The 22,227-nt window shown below is 42.9% G+C and overlaps 1 protein-coding gene across 6 annotated transcripts in view; it reads left to right on the top strand.

The window, feature by feature from the left end:
* abhd12 (abhydrolase domain containing 12, lysophospholipase) overlaps positions 1-22,227 on the top strand; it is a 129,180-nt gene that overhangs the window by 98,756 nt on the left and 8,197 nt on the right. For all 6 annotated transcript variants that reach the window (XM_080200145.1, XM_080200146.1, XM_080200147.1 and 3 more), the window contains 3 exons: positions 4,072-4,154; positions 10,713-10,791; positions 14,128-14,243. In XM_080200145.1, coding sequence (XP_080056271.1) covers positions 4,072-4,154; positions 10,713-10,791; positions 14,128-14,243 — 278 coding nt within the window. The remainder of the gene's footprint in view (positions 1-4,071; positions 4,155-10,712; positions 10,792-14,127; positions 14,244-22,227) is intronic.

Raw genomic sequence — 22,227 nt, 5'->3', positions numbered from 1 at the left:
CCTCATATCTCTATGTGGCCTTAAGTAGGATTTTTGTCCAGTAATTCTCCTGTGCAACATCTTGGGATGTTTCATTATGTTATGAGGTCCTACATAAAGGTATATTCTTGTAATTGTTGAAGACTCCACCGTAACACCATCTCTACGATATTATTTCACAGAATTCTAATATATAATATCTTAAGTCGTTGGACATTCCAATAATCAATCCTCAGTTTAGGCTTTAGTAGATATACAGCCATCTAAATATGAAGTTTATTTGTTAGTCATAAGTAAGGCTTACATTAACACTGCAATGAAATTATTGTGAAATTCCCCTAGTCGCCACATTCTGACACCTGTTCAGGTCAATGCACCTAACCAACACTTCTTTCAGAATGTGGGAGGAAACCAGAGTACCTGGAGGAAACCCTTGCAGACACGGGGAGAACGTGCAAACCCCACACCGACAGTGATCCAAGCTGAGGATTGAACCCAGGGCCCTGGTGCTGTGAAGCAGCAATGCTAACCACGGTGCCACCATGCTGCTCCATGTATATTAGAGGATATATATTAGATAGAGATATGAGAAATACATAAATATATTTTTTATTAGATAAATATATTAGAAAAATGTAAGGTGACATTTGGGAGCAGTTAGCTGTCAATCTTTTCAGTTCTCACCAGAAAGAGTCATGCTGAATCATATGTTAATAGCTGTAATGAATGATTCAGTCGGTTTTATTCTGCCATTGAAGTACCATTGTCCGTCAAAAGTGCTTCACCTATTTTTAATTAGCTGTTGATCTCTCTATTCTATCTTGAATCCTGGATGATCATTGTATCTTTATTAGAAGCATTTATTTAATGGTAATAAAATATTTAAGCTACTCGGGTTTCCTTGTTCTCTTTCAAATGGCAACAGATGGCAATCGTTATTTATTACAACTATGAAGCTAAGTCAGTGAAGATTATTGAAACATTGGAGGAAGTTGCTGAGAAGAGATAGAAACGGTATGGTCATTTGTTGCATAGAGAAAGGAAACGGGATAATGGACATGGGATTGCCAGGAAGAAGGAGACGAGACAGACCTAAGATCAGTCGATGATGAGTCAATGCAACCAGCATTGTGGCTGCCCAGGCAAAATGAGAGAAGCTGAAAGATGCAACTAGGAGTCTTTGTGGGCCAGCAGATGTATTTAGCGGGGTTCCACACCAGATTCAATGCTTGGAACCTCGTTAATTAATCATGCACAAGTATGTTTCCCTCCGAGTTGCCTGGCAGGCCAGCAGCTGATTCATCACCTGCTGTCAGCCAGTGGGTTCAAAAGTCCTGGCACCATATTTAAACACCAGTCCAACACACTCTCATCTCTCTCTGCACCCAATGTGTCTGACCAGACCATGCAGGATGTCAGCAATCCAGAGGAAAAAGCTGGCAGCCTCAAGGAGAAGTCTGTTTCTTTATTCAATAACCTCCCCCCGAGCCCATCACCTGAAAGGTACCCCTCCCCCACTTGGACATCTATTCACTACACCTGGAATCTCCTTGAATAAATGATATGGTATCCTTTTGACGCTCTTTGTGAGCTTTTCATGCAGCCTTCTTAGGGTCCAGCTTCCTTCCTCTTGGTCTTCCCTTTGCCTTCCAATTTTCTTCATCCTCATCCACCACCTTGCCCCTCTTCCTGCCATCATGTGCCCATGCCCAGCCCTTCCCGTCCCCTTACAGTCCTCCTTCCACATTACCCCCATCCTTGTCATCTTAAGGCTACATGGCCTATCCCCAACCTCACCTTGCAACCCACCCCCAGTCGAACTCTGAACCTGTGCAGTGATGGCTGCCCAGATAAATAGTGCAGTGTGGCACCAGGGGGAGGGAGAACCCTGGACTCCCCAACCCCAGGCACTGTACTGATCTGACTTGGTGATACAGGAGGGTCCAGCAGCATGGTGATAACCATAAAGAGCAGCTCGGCATGGAGATATAAGGCAGGAACCTGTCTGCCCCGGCAGTGGTGAACAGTGCATCAGGAGCAGCACAACACTATGGCAGAACATTGTGACACCCGCCCCAAAGTCTCTGGTGAACCGAGGGCCGCCTTGTGTATGCCACTCACAATTGGGTTTGACACCGTGTAAACTCCCGCTGGTGTGATGCAAGATTGGAAGGCTTGATGGGATGCAAGGGGCAGCTGTTTAAATGAGCATTCATGAGTTGCAAATTGTGTCTCTGCCATCTGCCAGCAATTGGGAGAATTGCAGTGGGATTTTACAGGCAGGTTTCCAACTTTTTTTGGCTCCCACTGGATTCGCACGCCTGCCTACTGCTAAACCCACTGTAGGCTGGTTGGGAGAATTCTGCCCATTATTCTGGCTATGAGAATGCAATTATGGAACTACGAATAAAATGATGACATTCCTGTTAATACAGAACAGCTCATGATGCTGTATACTTCAAGTTGAGTTGGTATTTGACCGTCAGTTTGATTTGAGGAATGTTATTGGTCCTTGGGCACCATTAAATATAAACTGCAATAGGACTTTGAATTAGCCTTAGTTGGAGAATTTTCTTGCCCAAATAGTTGAATCAACACTTTTGATTTTGAGCACATAATGTAGACCGACCAGTCCAGTGTAGTAAATGAGTGTCACAGGTGCTGTCATTCAGGGTTGATTATAAAACTAAAGTCCCATTTGTCTGACCCAGGATTCAGGTGGAAAACCAAGATCTCATGCCAGTATTTTAAAGTCTAGAACAAAAATCCTCAAATAGGCATGCAAAATGGCATTGTCTTCGTTCTTAGGATGTGAGCATCGCTGGCAAGGCCAGCATTCATTGTCAGCTGCTGTATTTGCCTGCATAACATCAGTCATTCATTTTCAAAGTCTGTCGTTGTTTATGAAGTTCTTGAGATATTTTAAGATCTGTCATGATGTGATCTAAATGCAAGCTTTTATCACTTGTTGATTCATCCCAAGCACACGTTGAGGAAGATCCAGTCACATGCATGATTCAACAACTTCTAACTCTAATCTTGATTTGCAGGCTGTTGCTCCATAGCTCCCCAGCCTGTCCTCTCTTCCTAAGTGCCCAATCATGTCCTCCTCCCCAAATGCCTTTATATACTGCAGTGTTGTGTCTTGGTACTGACGGGAAGATACTTCCATTTATCTGAAGCTAATTGCTGATTACAAAATGTTTCAGCAGCTTCTGGTTGTTGGTTTAAACTGATCAGTGGATTATATTTTACATGTGTGTATATGTGATGTTATTTATGTAGTTTATTGTACCATATTTTGTTTTGTGTTGAAAGTATATTTTTGAACATTTTGAACTGTAAACCTTTCCAGCCTCATTCTCCTCAGTATTTCCCCCGAAAGCATCAACTTTGAGTTCAGGTGTCTTGTTTTCCTCTTGGGACTTGTACTTTTGAGTCCTGCAGAAAGAAAATGTAATTGTGCAGTTGTTCAAACACGAGTCGGAAGAGGGATTTCGTGACTCTCGAGACTAAAGAAAAGAAAAAGATGATCTTCCCAAGACTGGGAACTGGGAATGTGATTATTGGAAAGGGGGGGAGGCGTCGGGGGGGAAGGGGCAGACAGCAGGGAAGCAAAGTTAACAAAGGAACCCAGTTATTTCTAGACTATAAAGACAAAGATCCATCCAGTGTTCCTTCCAGTAACCTCTACAAAATAATGCAGAAATAAGAAGAAATTGGGAAGAAATTGGAGAATGCCGTAAAATGAGGCTGAAGAATTGAGGGGAGAATATGAAGTAGTAGGAAGATACTGATAAGGAAAGAAAAATTAGAAAAAAGCTGACACCAATCTTGTGAGCAAACTATTGAGATCTGTTTGAAACTTGGCATGTTTAAATCTACCGACCCTTCAAGGAGTAGCATTATTTTGACAACAGCAGAATTGTAGCTTCCAACTTTTTAACCTATCAGTGTATTCTCTTGTCCTTTTGAATATGACGTGCTGTGCACTGTGTTGTAAAAGTGATCATTGATTTCTGTGTGCAGGTGATATAACATTCAGAGATCGCACTGCAACACCCTGACATACTTATTGACTTGATGTTTCAGATCTATAGGTACCTACCTGGCTTTGACTGGTTCTTCCTGGATCCAATCACTGAGAGTGGTATTATATTCCCAAGCGATGAGAAGTAAGTCAGTTATTTTTAAGGGCACTTCAAAGTATTGCTTTATAGAAAAAAAATTTGGCTATTTCCAATACCATTTGTTCCTTGTGGTATTTAAATAAACATGTTTGGGTGGCACAATGATTAGCACTGCTGCTTCACAGCACTAGGGACCTGGGTTCAATCCCAGCCTCAGGGTTACTGTCCGTATGGAGTTTGCACATTCTCCCCATGTCTGCATGGGTTTCCTCCAGTTTTCTCCCACTGTCCAAAGATGTGTGGGTTAGGCTGATTGGCCAAGATAAATTGCCCCTCAGCATCATGGTGATTATCAGGATAAATGTATGGGGATAGAGCATGGGTAGGATTGTTGTTGGTGCAGGCACGATGGGCTGAATGGCCTCCTTCTACACAGTAGGGATTCTATATTTCCTGTGACCTTCCCCCATAATAATCAGTTGGATTTTAATAGATGTGCTGCAGTGTTGATGCTTTCTAGTATGGTTCTAAGGGAGTGCTGTACTGTCAGAAGTATTGTTTTTCAGATGAGAAGTTAAACTGAGACTCTTCTGCCTCCTCAGGTAAATATAAATGTATGCATGATCCTGTTCGTGAAGGAACAAATTGCTGTTTGCAAGACCTTGCTTTGTCCAAATTGGCTGCCATTTTTCCTACGTTACAACAATGACTGCACTGCAAAAGTACTTTGTTAACAATGAAATGGTTGGGGCAACTTGAGGATATGAAAGATCCTGCATAAATACAAATGTTTTTTCCTTTTGCATCCATTTGAAGCCAGTTGCTAATTGTACAGTATTCCAACCAGTTCTGGCTGTTGATTTCACCTGATTGCACAGTAAATTATATTTTCAGTGTAATTTGGTGACATTTTTGAAATTTTTGCCTGTCAAGATTTTCCAGTTTAAACATTAATTTATTTTTTTCAGCAATAAAATACAAATATCAACTAGATATCTCTGAAGATTCAGGAGTCAATGATCTTTTCTTGCCGAGTTCCTGCATTGCTGAAAATTTTCGCTCAGCAAGCAATCCTTGGTTTTTTACATAGCAAAAATTCTTGAGTGAATCTTTTTAGTCTGGATTTGGCAATTGCCACTTTGCCACGCATCAGTAGTGTCCCTGTTTTTACTTGATCAAAGACATTTTAATGTTGCCTCAATTTTTTTTTAACTCAGCCTGTATTCTAGTTATGAAAAACCCCTCCAGTAAATGATGCATCTCCTGCCCTGAAACTTCTCCAGCAATAGACAGTTCTTTGGAACTGTTTTTCTCCTCCATCATCACCATAAAGTTGAGAGATGTAAAGCTGTTTCTTTTTTTTTTGGAGGACAGTTGAGAAGGTTAGTGCAAGGAGGCATCCTTAAAGACAGGATGGTTTGCTTGACTCGGCCTCACTCACAGTAATTGGGGCTGCAGTCTAAATATTAAAATATTTACTTGATGGCTCATAGAATCTACTGTGCAAAAGGATGCCATTTCGCCCATTGAGCCTGCACCGACAATCCCAGGTCCCTTCCCCATAACCCCACATATTTATTCCCCTAACCCCCTTGACACTAAGGGGCAATTTAGCATCGCCAATCAACTTAACCTGCACATTTTTGGACTGTAGAAGGAAACCAGAGCACCCAGACAGGTGAAGAATGTACAAACTCCACACACAGTTGCCTGAAGTTGGAACTGAATCCAGGTCCCTGGCACTGTGAGGCAGCAGTGCTAATCACTGTGCCACCCTGCTGCCATCAGTGAGTGATAGTGTTAAATAAGCAGCCGAACCTAACAGATCTCTGAACTCTGCTCAGGTAGCTGGGAGTTAGCACAAGTGCCTGACTTAGAAAGAGGAATTTGGTCAAGTTTTCAAGCCTGATTAAATATTTATTGGCTACCACTGGAATCGACGGCAGATATGTTTAGCAATAGGCAAATATCCTGCTGCCCTCGATGCTGAGGCTCAGTCCTTGGGAGAGAAAGAAAGTCTTGTTTTAATTTGGTCTTCTAAAATCTCAGGACATCCTAAAGTGCCTCTATGTAGTTACTGTTGTTGTGTGGGGAAATGCAGCAGCCCACTTGCATCTAGCAAGGTTCCACAAACAGTAATGTTCTAATGTCCAGATAATCTTGTTAGCGATGTTGGTTGAGGATTGATTTTTGACTGGGACTAAAACTCCCCCGCATATCTTTGAAACGATGCTTTGTAAACTTTGGGAGGACAGAGGGGGCCTTGGTTTAACATTTCACCTGAAAGACAGCGCCTCTGACAATGCCGCACTCCCACAGTACTTTACTAGAGTGTCAGTACAAAATTGCAAAGCTGGAGTAAAGCTTCAAATCGAGATTGGAACTGTACTGAGCCACGACTAACATCGAGTAAGGTACCAGAGAGTTTCTTGAACCCTTTCTCAGGAGAGAAGGAAATTTGAGAGAGTGTGAAAAATAAATGTTGTCAAAAGTGCAACAGGAAGGTGGGGGTGGGTGACGGGGTAGTGAGTTGGTCTGGGGATGGAGGGGAGGGAAGGCATGATATGAAATGGGGAAAGGGCATTTAGACCATAGTGCCTGATCTACCTCTTTAAAAATTGTAGTTTTATTTGTGAGCAAACTCGAAACATAGTCCTTGTGAGAGCTGAACACAGGCTTGCAGAGCTAATATTCATGTTTTCCCCGGTGAGACAAAATTCCGTAACTGTATGAACTCAATTCCCAATCGTTTTATACCACATGATTACACAAAGCAACTGCTCCTGAGGGAAAGTGAAAAAAACTAACCATCGCTTGCCCTAGTTGGAATGGACGCTTTTATGTTTATCAGTTTTCATAATGCATATTTTCCACTGAGACACAAACTTGCTTGTTTTTATACTTCTTAAAAAGAATAATAATTGAAAGTCAGTGTGTTGGTCATTAGAGTAAGCCAAACAATACAAAGAACAAACAAACGACTCATGTTTATATGGTAAAACAAGACAGTGATGAGCAATATTTAGTCAATTGACCAAAAGCTTTGTCAAAGGGAGAGATTTTAAGGAATAAGAATGTAAGAACAAGGAGCAGGAGTCGGCCATCAGGCCCCTCGATCCTGCTCCACCATTCAATAAGATCATGGCTGATCGCTCCGTGGACTCAGCTCCACTCACTCGCCTGCTCACCATAACCCTTAATTCCTTTACTGTTCAAACGTTTATCTTCCCTTGCCTTAAAAACATTCAATGAGGTAGCTTCAGCTGCTTCACTGGGCAGGAATTCCAGAGATTCACAACAGTTTGGGTGAAGAAGTACCTCCTCAACTCAGTCCTAAATCTGTTCCCCTTATTTTGAGGCAATGCCCCCAGTTCTAGTTTCACCCGCCAGTGGAAACAATTTCCCTGCTTCTATCTTATCTATTCCCTTCATAACCTTATATGTTTCTATAAGATTTCCCCTCATTCCTCTGAATTCCAATGAGTATAGCCCCAGTCTACTCAGTCTCTCCTCATAAGCCAACCCTCTCAACTCCAGAATCAACCTAGTGAATCTCCTCTGCACCTCTTCCACTGCCAGTATGTCCTGTCTCATGTAAGGAGACCAAATCTATGCACAGTACTCCAGGTGTGGTCTCACCAGTACCTTGTACAGCTTCCAACATAATCTCGCTGATTTTAAACTCCATCCCTCTAACAATGAAGGACAAAATTCCATTTGCCACCTTAATTACCTGCTGCACCTGCACACCAGCTTTCCCTGATTCGTGCACAAGGGTACCCAGGTCCCTCTACGCAGCAGCATGCTATAGTTTTTTATTATTTAAGTTGTCCATTTTGTTGCCATTTCTATCAAAATGGATGACCTCACATTTACCAACATTGTACTCCATTTGTCAGACCTTGCTCACTCACTTAGGCTATCTGTATGCCTTTGCAGATTTTCAGCGTCCTCTACACACTTTGCTCTGCCACCCATCCTAGTGTCACCTGCGAATTTTGACACACTACTCTTGGTCCCCAACTCCAAATCATCTATGTAAATCGTAAGCAATTGCTGTCCCAACGTTGATCCCTGAGCCACTAGTCACTGATCACCAATCAAAAAAAACACCCATTTACCCCCTTTAATACCTTAAAGGAGGAGACGAGGTAGAGAGGAGGAGAAATGTCAGGAGTGAGGGCACCCCAGAGCTCCAGTCCCAGGCTTGAGGGTGTGGCCACCATTGGTAGAACAATTGAAGTAGAAATGTTCAGTAGACCAGGATTAAATAAGCTCAGCTATGAGGGTTCTGCAGCTGGAGGAACTTAAGATAAAGGGTGAGGCTGGGATGGGTTTGAAATCAAGGATAAGAATTTTAAAATCAAGACATTGCTTACCAGAAGTTGGGTGACATTACAAAGGTGGAGATTAAATGGTCTTGTGGTAGTGCAAATGTCATTGGAAGCTCATCTCAAGATAGAATGTGACCTCTAGGTTGCAGACAGACCGGTTTAGTTTCAGACTTTTGCCATAGCCTTCCAGTGTGTAGATAGGGAACGGAGTTTGGAACGAGGACCAGGAACAGTAATTTTAGTCTTCCCAACATTTAATTGGAGAAAATTTGTGCTCATCAAGAACTGTACATTTGTTATGCTGTCTGATAATGTGGAGGAATCTTGAGATGCTAGTTTGGTTGAGCTGGATATTCTCATTGTATATGAGAAAACTCTGCTTTCAGCAAGTAGGTAAGAAATAGGAGGGGGCTGAGGATTGATCCTTTTGGGGAGATGGCAAATAATAGTGCTGGAACGAAAAAAAAAGCCATTGCAAGTGATACACCAAGTACGATTAGAATGGAATCAGGTGAGAGCAATCCCAACCAGCTTGGATAACAGGGAAGAGGAGTTGGAGGAGAATGTTATGATCACCCATATCAGAGGTTGCAGAAAGGCTAAGAGGCATGAGGAGGGATTTTTTTGTCTTTGTTACAGACACAGGATGCTATTTGTGACTCTCAGAACCATTTTGGGATTATGGAAGGAAACCTGATCAGAAGCATTCAGAAATGAAGTTCTGAGAAAGATGGGCACAAATGTAGGAGGCAACACACATTCAAAGACAATTTAGGGATGAAAGAATAGTTTAGGATGGGCGGGTGCGGGGGAGATGGTCGTGTAGTGGTAATGCAACTGGACTAGTAATCTAGGCTAATATTCAATTGAAATGGGTTCAAATCTCACAAAGCAGCTGGTGGAATTTAAATTCAATTAATAAAAATCTGGAATTGAAAGTGCACCTCAATAATGGTGACCATGAAACTATCATCAGTTGTCATAAAAAAAATCATGTTCACTCATGCCCTTTAGAGAAGGAAATCATAGAGTCCTATAGCGCAGAAGGAGGCCATTCGGCCCATTAAGTATGCGCCAACCACAATTCTACCCCGACCTTATCTCCACAACCCTATGCATTTACTGTACCCCAACACTAAGGGGCAATTTAGCATGGCCACATCTTTGGACTGTGGGAGGAAACTGGAGCACCCAGAGGAAACCCACGCAGACGTGGGGAGAATGTGCAGACTCCACACAAACAGTGACCCAAGCTGGGAACTGAACCCGGGTCCCTGATGCTGTGAGGCAGCAGTGCTAACCATTGTGCCACTATGCCGTTGTTACCTGGTTTGGACTACATATGATATTAAAAGACCCCAAGCACTGCTTGAGCAATTAGGGATGAGCATAAAATACTGGATTTGTCAGAAACAGCCGCAGCCCATGAATGAATTCCATGAGGTGGTAGCTTGCAAGAATGTTGAGGTCAAGGGTTTCTTTCAGGAGTTAAAATGGCATTTTTAAAGGGAGAGGAATAACACATAAAAAGAGATCAGCACTAACAGTAGATCAGAAGGAGAATTTAGTGGTCCACAGATTAACGGTTAATAAGATTAAAGGAACAGAAGGTGAATTTCATAGGCAAAATGTATTCAGAGAGGGCATATGAGGAAATAGGAGGGAAACCAGAGAAAGATACGAGTTTAGGGCTGGGCAGCTTTAGAGGAATTTTGGCCTGGTGGGAGGGACACGGCAAAGGCATCTGATTGAATAAATCCAGTCTAAGGGACAAAGGAGTCCATGATCTGTTTTCATTAGTTGGCAGTGAGAATGGAGGGATCAGGGGAGAGGAGATTTTAAGAGGATGCTTTTCAGTAAATAAAGAAACCAGGGTTAACTGGGCAATCCAGGATGATCCTGGAGCAGTTTTAATAGATGACAGCAAGACTAGGTGCTGCTATACATAGTCCAATCAGATCTAGCAGTGGATGGCTAAACTATTTGTCCACTGTATCCGTTTCAAGTAGTCTAACCCTGATGGGGTTACAGAAAGTCACATTCTCTTAACTGTGCAATAGAGGCATTAAACATGGCAGCTGCCTTCAAGGAAACTTATTGACTTAGAATGAAAGTGTCACTTCCATTTTGAGTGTAGCATTTAAAAGACTTACATGAAGCTGAGCAAAAATAAGAGAAACTGAACATAAGGTTGTTTCTGTCACTCATCACTGCATGTTCTGTTTTGCTCAATTGTGTCAACTGCCTTGTTCCTTTGTTTCTCCTGCAGTGTGCAGCATATCACCTGCCCATTGCTGATTCTTCATGCCGAAGATGATGCTGTCATCCCCTTTCACCTGGGAAGAAAGGTCTGTTAAGCTCAAACTAACTTGCAGTGCTTGAATGAACTTGATGATTTTTCTATTAATATCTTTCTCTGAACATTTACAACTTAGTTTTGCAAATGTAAGATTGTGATGGAAGACTGCTGATAGTTCTGTTAATTTTCATTTCCAGGCTTAAACCCTGTTCTTTGATATTAAACCAATGTCAGTTATTGCTCAGTGGTAGCACGCTGGCTTCTGAGACACAAGGTCACTGCAGAGGCTAGAACAGGTAATCCAGGATAGCATTCCCAGTGTCATACTGAGGCAGTGCTGCACTATTGGAGACGCCATCTTTTGGTTGAGATGTTAAACTACAGCCCTGTCTGTCCTGTGAAAGAAAGAAACCAATCCAATGCCACTATTCAGAGAAGAGCAGGAAGGTCCCCTCAATGTCCTAGACAATAATTATCCCTCATCCAACACCCAAAACTGGTCGTCAACACATTCATGGGAGCTTTCTGTGTGTAGCTTGGCTGCCTCATAATCCTTCACTACAAGTGACCACACTTCAAAAAATACTTCTTTAACTGTAATATGTCTCAGGAAGTCATGAAGTTGCGAAATTATTATAAGTTTGCCATTTTTTATCTAAATATAAATCTTTTATTAAAATGAGTTTAAATTAGTTAATTAAGTTGCTACTTTCACTTACGTACCTGCTGCTCATCAGATTTTCTGTAAAACTTCTAAAAATAAGTACAAAGAAAAACAAAATCATTCACACCTTACCAGTTGGAAAAGATTCTTTAGAGATTGCAATCACACTGAAATAAAGGCAGCTTAGGTTATTTTTAATTCATCCCCAATCGGAAAGCCTTATCCACTGGAACGAGTCAGAACATATTCTGTAATCACATTACGGAGCATTTGATTTGCCAGAATTCCATAGATCTTCAGTGATTTTAAAACAACTTTAATGCACCTATCCAAAATATGAGTGGCCTTAGGTGGAGTTACTGTATCCAACTCTGGACACTGAATCTTTGAGAGCATGTGAGACTTTGACCAGAATTCTTCCAAAACAGTTCTAAGTGTCAAATTCGCAGGAAAACTGGAGTAATCCAGTTTTTTTTGGTGGGAGGTCAGACTAGAATCTCCCACACTCTGTGCACTGCAGAAGCCGCCAGCGTGAATATCATTTAGATTTCAGTGGGCGGGATCTATTCCTGCCTGGGAGGGTGAAACCGGTGGGCCTCTGTGCATGCGCAGTGGTTCCTCACTGTCAGCCTCCTGTTTGCTGGCCAGTCCGGGAACCCCGCAGTGCTGCCCTCAAACCCCACCATGGCCTGATCGTGCCCCCACCCCCCCCACAACCATTCCTGGGCCAGCCTTGACTCCCCATCCCCATCCCCATCCCAGCACTGCTGACCCCTCAGCAAGCAGGCCCATCCCAATCTCCAGCCTGCCCGCCCCGATCAGTGGCCTCCCCCCTATCCCGACTGATCCTTGTGCAGAGTAGCAGCAGGACCCCCACTGATTGCCCTCTTGGCCCCACCCAATGCCTGATGGACAGTGCCAAGATGCCCCTTGGGCAGTGCTGGGGGCACAGGCTGGCATTGCCAAGGTGCCCATGCTCAATGGGCACCACTCCACTCTCTGGGAGCCCCAGTTGTCCCCCTCCTTCACTCCAGTGGGGTTGTCCCAATAGTTCCCTGAAAGTGGGAACCTACTGTAAGCCCTGCTAAAGTGAAATGCTCAGGTGGAGTGGGAGAGGCTAGTGAACCTGGGGAATTCAGTTCTGGGCCCCCTAATCTCATTTGAGTTGTATTTAAAAACAGATTAAAATCTCTTAGCTGGTCTTCCCGCTGGATTTTGGTTAGATCTGACAGTGTCAGAAATTTAGTGAATACCATGCGTGCCCGGCCTTGAGGTTCTCCCACCTCATTGCACTAGAAAATTAGAACAGTGGGGTGGGAGAATCACCCCCTTTGAGTGGATGTACAGGAGATTTATTAGAATGGTTCCATAGAAAAGGAATCTTCTTAGGTTGTTCCTTGGGATCGTGAATGATTTCCTCCCACTCTGCTTTGAGCCCTGAGATTGTTGGTAAGTCCATATGTGAACTGTACACTATATCACTGCAGCCAGGAGGTGCTTGGCTGCTCAGGTGATTTGACACATTTGGAAATTTGAGTGCTGTCTCCGATACCTTGACTTTGCCTCTGCATGTTCTCGATGAAGTCTCTCCATGTGCTCAGTGCCTTCCCAGTCACAAGCCAGACACTCCCATGTGTCAGGACAGATGTTTGATCTGATCAGGAATGCTTTGAGGACATCCCTAAAGCATTTCTGTTGCCCTCCTGGGAATCTCGTGCTGAGGCTGTTCTACTTAGAACTCAATTGCTTCAGGAGTCTGGTGTCAGGCATGTGAACAGCATGTCCTGTTAATAAGGAATGTAGATAAGCAATGCCATTATATTGATAACCTAGAAAAGTTGGGTTGTTCTCCTTCGAGCAGAGAAGTACAAAGGGGAATTTAATAGAGGTTTTTATAATTGTGAAAGATTTAGAGTCAATAAATAGAAACTGTTTCTGGTGAATGAATGCTCAGAGAGCACAGATTCATGGTAATTGGCAAAAGAATCAAGAGCGACATGAGAGAGCTTTTAGTGCAATGAATGTCTGATAGGGTGCAGGTTCAACAGTAACATTGCTTCATAAAGGAATTGGATAAATACTTGAAGAAAAAAAATTTGCAGGGATAAGAGGCAAGAGCAGGCGAGTGGCCTAACTGGATTGTTCATTGAAAAAGCCAGCACAGAAAATCTATGCCAAATGGTCTCCTCTGATATAATTTTAATCATTATTTATGGAGTGGCAACACTGAACTATTTGTTGATGGCTTAATGGAGGTTTGTATTCCCTTGCCCAATCTCTGTTGTAGAAGAAGTCTTAAGGCTGGGTCGCCAGCCGTCCAGAGTTATCTTGGACTTTGTAGGAATTGAAGATTAATCTCCAGGATGCTGCTGTGAAGATAAAGATTTCAAACATTCAGAATTTCTATGTTACAAGGCTCTGAGCAATTTAAAAAGAGGAAGCAAAAGATTTTTACAAAGATATTCACTCTAATGTTAATAGCATAGATGCAAGAGCACATAAAAGATTGTGCTGATGGTCATAGTGGGTGTATTGGGGGTACATGGTGTATTATTAAGATGAGTTTTACTATTACTGTGTAATCTGAACTGACTTTTGGTCTAGTGCCTGAGATGCCGAATGAAGAAGATTGCCTTGGTCTGCCTTCATGGAATGACAACTTTTGAAAGCAATAATCTTTCTCGGTTTCATCAGCATTTAAACTTTTCTGTTTCTTCACAGCTTTATGACATTGCATCGTCACGTAGTAGGAAAGTGCAATTTATTCCCTTCCACAAAGACCTTGGCTACAGGCACAAGTACATATACAAGAGCCCACAGCTCCCTCAAATATTAAGGTAAATGTGCTCTTGTTTTCTAACAGTAAGGTGCTCTTACTGTTCCACTTGTGTCTGCCCCTGTTCAGTAGCTACATCTGTTTTATTAGGTAAAGATACCAAGGGAGCTGTAGCTAAGGTGATTAAATGGGGTTCGGGCATTGATCAATTATAAGAGCATAAAAAATAGAATCAAAAGAACAAAGGAAATTACAGCACAGGAATAGGCCCTTCGGCCCTCCAAGCCTGCACTGACTGAACTAAAATCCCCTACCCTTCTGGGAACCATATCCCCTCTATTCCCATCCTACTCATTCATTTGTCATGATGCCACTTCAAAGTTACTACCTCCCCCGGTAGTGAGTTCCAGGCACCCACCACCCTTTGTAGTTTAAAAAAAACAACTTGCCTCGTACATCTCCCTTAAACCTTGCCCTTCACACTTTAAGCCTATGCCCTCTAGTAATTAACTCTTCCATCCTGGGAAAAAGCTTCTGACCATCCACTCTGTCCATGCCCTTCTTAATCTTGTAGACTTCTATCAGGTCGCCCCTCAACCTCCGTCATTCCAGTGAGAATAAACCAACTTTCTCCAACCTCTCCTTGTAGCTAATGCCCTCTATAGCAGACAACATCCTGGTAAATCTTTTCTGTACCCTCTCCAAAGCCTCCACATCCTTCTAGTAGTGTGGTGACCAGAATTGAACATTGTATTCCAAGTGCGGCTTAACTAATGTTCTATAAAGCTGCAATATGACTTGCCAATTTTTAAACTCAGTGCCCTGGCCAATGAAGGCAAGCATGCCATATGCCGCCTTGGCTACTTTCTCCACTTTCAGTGACTTGTGTACCTGTACGCCCAGATCCCTCTACCTATCAATACTCTTTTTAGGATTCTGCCATTTACTGTATGTTTCCTATCTGTATTAGACCTTCCAAACTTCTGAGATAACAACCTAAAGGGGAGGGAAGAAATTGCAGAGGCTTTGGCCAAAATCTTTGTATCCCCTTTAGTCACAAGTGAGATGTCAGAGGATTGGAGTAGCTAACATTGTTCCTCTGTTTAAGAAGGGCAGAAGAGACAATCCAGGAAGTTACAGGCCTGTGAGCCTTGCTTTAGTGGTGGTGAAATTATTGGAGAAGATTCTTAGGGACACGATGTACTCACATCTGGAAGAGAATAAGCTTATTAGTGATAGACAGCATGGTTTTGTGATGGGGAGATCATGTCTCACAAACTTGATTGAATTCTTTGAGGAAGTGACAAGAAAAATTGGACAGGGCAGTGGATGTTGTGTATGTATTGACTTTAGTAAAGCGTTCGATATGGTTCCTCATGGCAGGCTGATACAGAAGCTGAAGTCATATGGGATCCGAGGTGAGCAGGTAAGATGGATATAAAACTAGCTTGGGCATAGAAAACACAGCAGCAGTGGAAGGGTACTTTTCTAACTGGTGGTCTGTGACAAGCAATGTTCCACAAGGGTCAGTGCTGGGGCCTCTGTTGTTTGTAATATATATATAAATGATTTGGAGGAAAATGTAGGTAATCTGATTAGTAAGTTTGCAGGTGATACAAAAATTGGGGGAGTGGCAGATAGTGTGAAGGATTGTCAGAGGATGCAGCAGGATATAAATCAGCTGGAGACCTGGACCAAAATATGGCAGATAGAATTTAACCTGGATAAATGTGACGTGATGCGATTTGGAAGGTGTACTGCAGAAGGAAAGTATACAGTAAATGGTAGACCCCTTAGAAATATTAGCAGACAGAGGGATCTAGGTGTGCAGATCCACTGTTTCCTGAAGGTGGCCACTCAGGTGGACAAGGTGGGTCAAGAGGAGTATGGTACTCTGGCCTTCATCGATCAGGGTGTTGAATATAGGAATGGGAAAATTGTGTTGCAGCTGTATGAGACTTTGGTTAGGCTGCATTTGGAGTATTCTGGTCACCACACTACTGGAAGGATGTTGATGCAATGGAAGGGGTGCAGAAGAGATTTACCAGGATGTTGCCTGGTTTGGAGGATATGGACTATGAAGAAAGGTTGAACACTTGGATTGTTTTAATTGGAGCATCAGAGGATGAGGGGGAGCCCTGATAGAGGTTTACAAAATTACAACAGGTTTGGATAAGGTGGATAGTCAAAGTCTTTTTCCCAGGTTCGAAGGGTCAGTTACTCGGGGACATAGGTTGAGAGTGAGAGGGGCAAGTTTTTCAGAGGGTGGTGAATGCCTGGAATATGCTGCTGAAGGAGGTGGTGGAAGCAGATTCTATGACAACGTTCAAGAGGCAGCTGGATAGATACATGAATAAGCAAGGAATAGAGGAATATGAACCACATAGAGGCAAGAAAATATTAAAGAGGCGTTTGTGTTGGTACAGACTTGGTGGGCCAAAAGGCCTGTTCCTGTGCTATTATTGTTCTTTGTTCTTTAGCTGCAGCCTGACAACTTGAAAAATGCCCCATTCGTCTCAACACTCTGCTTCCCATCTGTTAACTAATCCACCAGCTATGCTAATATATTCCCTCGCCAAAGAACAACTTTGGAAATCCAAGTATACCACATCTGCTGGCTCCTCTTTATATACCCTACTAGTATTATCCTCCCAAAAATTCTAATAAATTTGCCAAACACTATTTGTCTTGCCCAGAAGAATGTTAAATCTGTCTAATTATCCTATGATTTTCTAAGTGCATTCTTACGATTTCCTTCAAATAGTTTCCAGCATTTTGCTGACAATGGATGGCAGGCTAATTGTCCTGTAGTTCCCTGTTTCCCTTCTCACACCGTTTTTGAATAATTGTATTGTATTTGCTAACTTCCAATGCACTGGAACCATTCTCAATTCTAGGGAATATTGGAAAATCCTTACCAGTACATCCACCATCTCCACAATCTTCTAGAACCCCAAAATTGTTTTCCTTCTCTCTGGCAATGCCAACATCTGTTGCTCATCCCTTCCTGCCTTGAGAAGGTGTTGGTTAGCTGCCTTCTTGGGGACTGTTGTAGCCTCCCTGTGGAACTTGCCAAAGGTGGTACTGTGCTACCCTTGCCCTTCGAGTTGGTAGAGCTCATGAGTTTGGAAGGAGCCTTGGTGAGTTGCTGCAGTGTACCATGTACTGAGCTTCAATTGTGGACGGAGTGAAAGTTTAATACGCTGATAAAGCACGCTATTTTGTCCTGGATGGTGTTGAGCTTCAGTGTTGTTGGAGCCATGCTTATCGAGGCAAGTGGACAGCATTGCATCATCCTTCTGAATTATGCATTGTAGATGGTGGACAGGCTTAGAGGAGTCAGGGAGGGAGTTACTCTCTGCAAATTCCCAGAATGTGAATGGCTCTCATAGCCACAGTATTTATACGGCTAGTCCAGTTACGTTTCTGGTTGATGATAATCCTCAGGGTGTTGAATGTGGGGGATAATGGTAATACTGTTGAACGTCAAGGGGAGATGGTCATTGCCTGTCACAAATATTACTTTCCACTTATTAGCCCAAGTCTGAATATTGTCTAGGTCCTGCTGCATATAGACACACACTGCTTCTGTATCTGAGGTCATTAGATCTTGTTGATTTATTGGCTGTAGTCTCTCACGTCTCTCTAATATATTTTCTCTGCTGATATTAATCACTTAGATTCCTCAATATTATTATCCCCTTGTTACTCTCTAATTCTGTAATTTGCATTTTCTACTGTGAAGACAAATGTAAAATACTTGTTCAAGATCTTTTGCAGTTCCCTCCAATCCCCATGATCAACATTCAGCTACTGTATTTTTTATGTACTCATGAAAGCTCTTATCTGTTTGTATATTCCTGGCTAATTTATCTTATTATATTTCCCCCCTTTTCATCAATTTATTGGCCGCCCTTTGCTGATTTTTAAAACGCCTAATTCTCAGACTTGCTATCATACTTCAAAACGTTGCAAGCCTCTTTTAATCTAATACTATTCTTAACTTTCCAAGTAAATCATGGACTGTTTGTTTTTGTCTCTGAGGTTTGTTTTTAGTGAAACAAATATTTTTTGGGCATTTGAGTGGCACAGTGATCAGTGGTGCAGCCTGACAACGCCAGGGGTCTGAGGTCAATTCCAACCTCGGGCCCCTGTCTGTGCGGAGTCTGCATATTCTCCCCATGTCTGCCTGAGTTTCCTCCAGGTGCTCCGGTTTCCTCCCACTCTCCAAAGATGTGCAGGTTAGGTGGATTGCCCATCGTAAATTGCCCTTTAGTGTCAGGGGGAATCAGAAGGCAAATACATGGGGTTATGGGGATAGGAGCTGGGGGGATTGTTGTTGGTGCAGGGTCAATGGGCTGAATGGCCGCCTTCTGCATTGTAGGGATTCTGTGATTCTATTTATTTAAATATTTTTCAATATTCATTTGCTGCCCTACCTACCATTTTGTTTACCTATCCAATGAAGCTCTCATCTCAATAGTATTTAATTGGCTTTGTTTAAGAACATAAGAACATAAGAACATAAGAAATAGGAGCAGGAGTAGGCCATCTAGCCCTTCGAGCCTGCCCTGCCATTCAATAAGATCATGGCTGATCTGTCGTGGCTCAGTTCCACATTCCCGCCCTCTCCCCATAACCCTTAATCCCCTCACTTATCAAAAACCCATCAACCCGCGTCTTAAAAATATTTAGCGAGGCAGCCTCCACCACTTCAACGGGCAGAGAATTCCAGAGATTCACCACCCTTTGAGTGAAGAAGTTCCTCCTCAACTCCATTCTAAACCGCCCCCCCTTTATCTTGAGGCTGTGCCCCCTAGTCCTACTGTCCTTTCTGAGCGGGAAGAGTCTCTCCACCTCTATCCTATCCATCCCATTCATCATCTTATATGTCTCAATGAGACCTCCCCTCATTCTTCTAAACTCTAACGAGTACAAGCCTAGTTTATTCAGCCTCTCCTCATAGCTCAACCCCCTCAACTCCGGTATCAGCCTAGTAAACCTCCTCTGCACTCCCTCCAAGGCCAAAATATCCTCACGTAAGTACGGCGACCAAAGCTGCACACAGTACTCCAGCTGCGGCCTCACCAATGCCCTATACAGCCGCAGCAAGACCTCCTACTTTTATATTCAATCCCCCTCGCTATGAAGGCCAGCATCCCATTCGCCTTCCTGACCACCTGCTGCACCTGCAGGCTGGGTTTTTGCGACTCATGCACAAGGACCCCGAGGTCCCTCTGCACCGTCGCCTGCTGCAGTTTTTCAATTTGGCCTCGCGTATGTCTGTCTCAAACTTAATATGCAATTCAATTGTGAGATAACTAATTAACCCTTCCTGATTGTGCATTAGATGTAAAGTAGCTTGTTTTTAACTTGCTTGCACAATGCATTGAACATAAGAACATAAGAAATAGGAGCAGAAGTAGGCCTTCGAGCCTGTCCCGCCATTCAGTAAGATCATGGCTGATCTGAAGTGCTTTCTCCCCATAACCCTTAATTCCCTTGTCTATCAAAAACCTATCTACCCATGACTTAAATATATTTAGCGAGGTAGCCTCCACCACTTCAACGGGCAGAGAATCCCAGAGATTCACTACCCTTTGAGTGAAGAAGTTCCCCCTCAACTCTGATCTAAACTGCCCTCCCCTTATCTTGAGGATGTGTTCTCTAGTCCTGCTATCCTTTCTAAGTGGGAAGAATCTCTCTACCTCTACCCTATCTATCCCCTTCGTTATCTTATACGTCACTATAAGATCCCCCCCATCCTTCTAAACTCCAATGAGTACAGACCCAGTCTATTTAGTCTCTCTTCATAGTCCAGCCCCCTCATCTCCGGTATCAGCCTAGTGAACCTCCTCTGCGCTCCCTCCAAGGCCAATATATCCTTCCACAAGTGCGGTAACCAAAACTGCACACAGTACTCCAGCTGTGGCCTCACCAGTACCCTGTACAGTTGCAGCAAGACCTCCCTACTTTCATATTCTATCCCCCTCGCTATGAAGGCCAGCATTCCATTTGCCTTCATGATCACCTGCTGCATCTGCAGACTGGGTTTTTGCAACTCGTGCACAAGGACCCCCAGGTCCCTCTGCACTGTAGCATGCTGCAGCTTTTCGCCTTATAAATAATAATCCCTCCTACTATTATTTCTGCCAAAGTGGATAACCTGACACTTGCTAACATTATACTCCATCTGCCAGGTCCTCGCCCACTTGCTCAGCCTATCCAGATCTCTCTGCAGACTTTCCACACCCTCCACGCAATTTGCTTTTCCACTCATCTTCATGTCATCAGCAAATTTCGTCACCCTACACTCAGCCCCCTTCTCCAGATCGTCTATATAAACGATACATAGTTGAGGCCCCAGCACGGATCCCTGTGGCACTCCACTAGTCACCAACTGCCAACCAGAATAGCACCCATTGATACCAACTCTCTGCTTCCTATTAGACAGCCAATCCTCTATCCATGCTAACACCTTACCCCCAACTCCATGCACCCTAACCTTCTGTAGCAACCTTTTATGAGGCACCTTATCAAACACCTTTTGCAAATCTAAAAATACCAGATCTACCGGTTCCCCTCTGCCTACTGCACTAGTCACATCCTCATAGAAATCCAATAAATTTGTTAAACACGACTTCCCCTTAACGAATCTGTGCTGTCTGCTCAATCAAACCATTCTTTTCTAGGTGCCTCACTATTTCTTCTTTGATGACGGATTCTAGCATTTTTCCAACTACAGACATTAAACTAACCAGCCTATAATTCCCTGCCTTTTGTCTGCTACCTTTTTTAAACAGTCATGAAAGTATTTTGCAAACTTGCCTTTCCCCATTTAATTTGATCATTCTATTTAAAGATTAAAATTCCTGTAGCTATTGCATTGCCTTTGTTCCAAGCTCCAAATTTTTTTTGCATAATGCCCTGTCCATTGGTATAACTAATGTTCAAGGCCTTAACTGCTTCCATCAATATTCTTGATCTACCCATACTGATTCTACTTTCTGATCTTTGAATCAGGGTCCTTTCTTACCTCTGTCCTTATGCCATCCGTTATCAAACCTACTTCATCCCATTCTCCCTGTCTTTTTGAAATGTTATGTACTCCAACACATTTCTTTCTTAATGTTAATGATCTTGTAACTGTAATGTTGGTGATATCAAACCCAATTGTGCCACACTAGTGTTATCAATGCTCCATGCATTCAGATAGAGATTTTAAATTTATTTTTTTAACCACGCTTTGCCTACTTGTTATTTGCTGATGAACTATTACCACTGATTGTGGCAGCAGTAATGCTGGAAACAGCAACCCACACCACACTTTGTAATTTCAGGTGTAGTAGTTGTGACAAAAGTTGCCTTTCAAGGATTGTCCTCTGAAGCTATCAGTAAAGGTGTGCTATATGAAGCCAACCTATCTGAAATGGATTTGTTTAGTGTGTGCATATTTTGTAAATGGAAGAACGCTGAAAAAAATTACCGTTAAACATTCTGTCCTTTCTGGTCCCACTCTAACCAAGTCACAAAAGTGCTCTGTTGCCACAACTTTTATTTTTAGATTTCTAAATCCTCTTTCACATGACCACCCCCCCCCCCCACCCTTTATTAAAAAAATTATAATTATCTCTCTCACCAGGACAATAGCGGCCTGGTTCAAGTGGAGCTCATTCCAACCATACTATGATCCAGTTAAATCATGGGGAAGGTTTGAGGGACTGAATGGCCTACTCCTGATCTTATGATCCTGAAATTACTTCTCCTGTTCCCTCAGAGTCACCTCTGCAGGATCCAATCCATTGTCCCTATTAATCATTCATCAGCACCAGCCAAATTGCCAGCTGGATGGATGTATGTATGTGGCAATGACAATTTCTTACTGGCTTATGGGGTAAAAATGTTTGAAATGGTTGGCATTTTCACAAAGGGCTTGATAACCATTGATAAACCAACAATGGTCCCAATATGCTCGAGGTTTGGAGTCCGTCTCCAATCACTATCTTCATCAGTGCTGTGGCCTTGGAGAGGGGGACAAACTGGGG

This window comes from Carcharhinus amblyrhynchos, chromosome 12 (assembly GCF_965287045.1).
Source record: "Carcharhinus amblyrhynchos chromosome 12, sCarAmb.v2.hapA, whole genome shotgun sequence".
NCBI lineage: Eukaryota > Metazoa > Chordata > Chondrichthyes > Carcharhiniformes > Carcharhinidae > Carcharhinus > Carcharhinus amblyrhynchos.
This window is presented reverse-complemented; position numbering and strand designations above follow the sequence as displayed.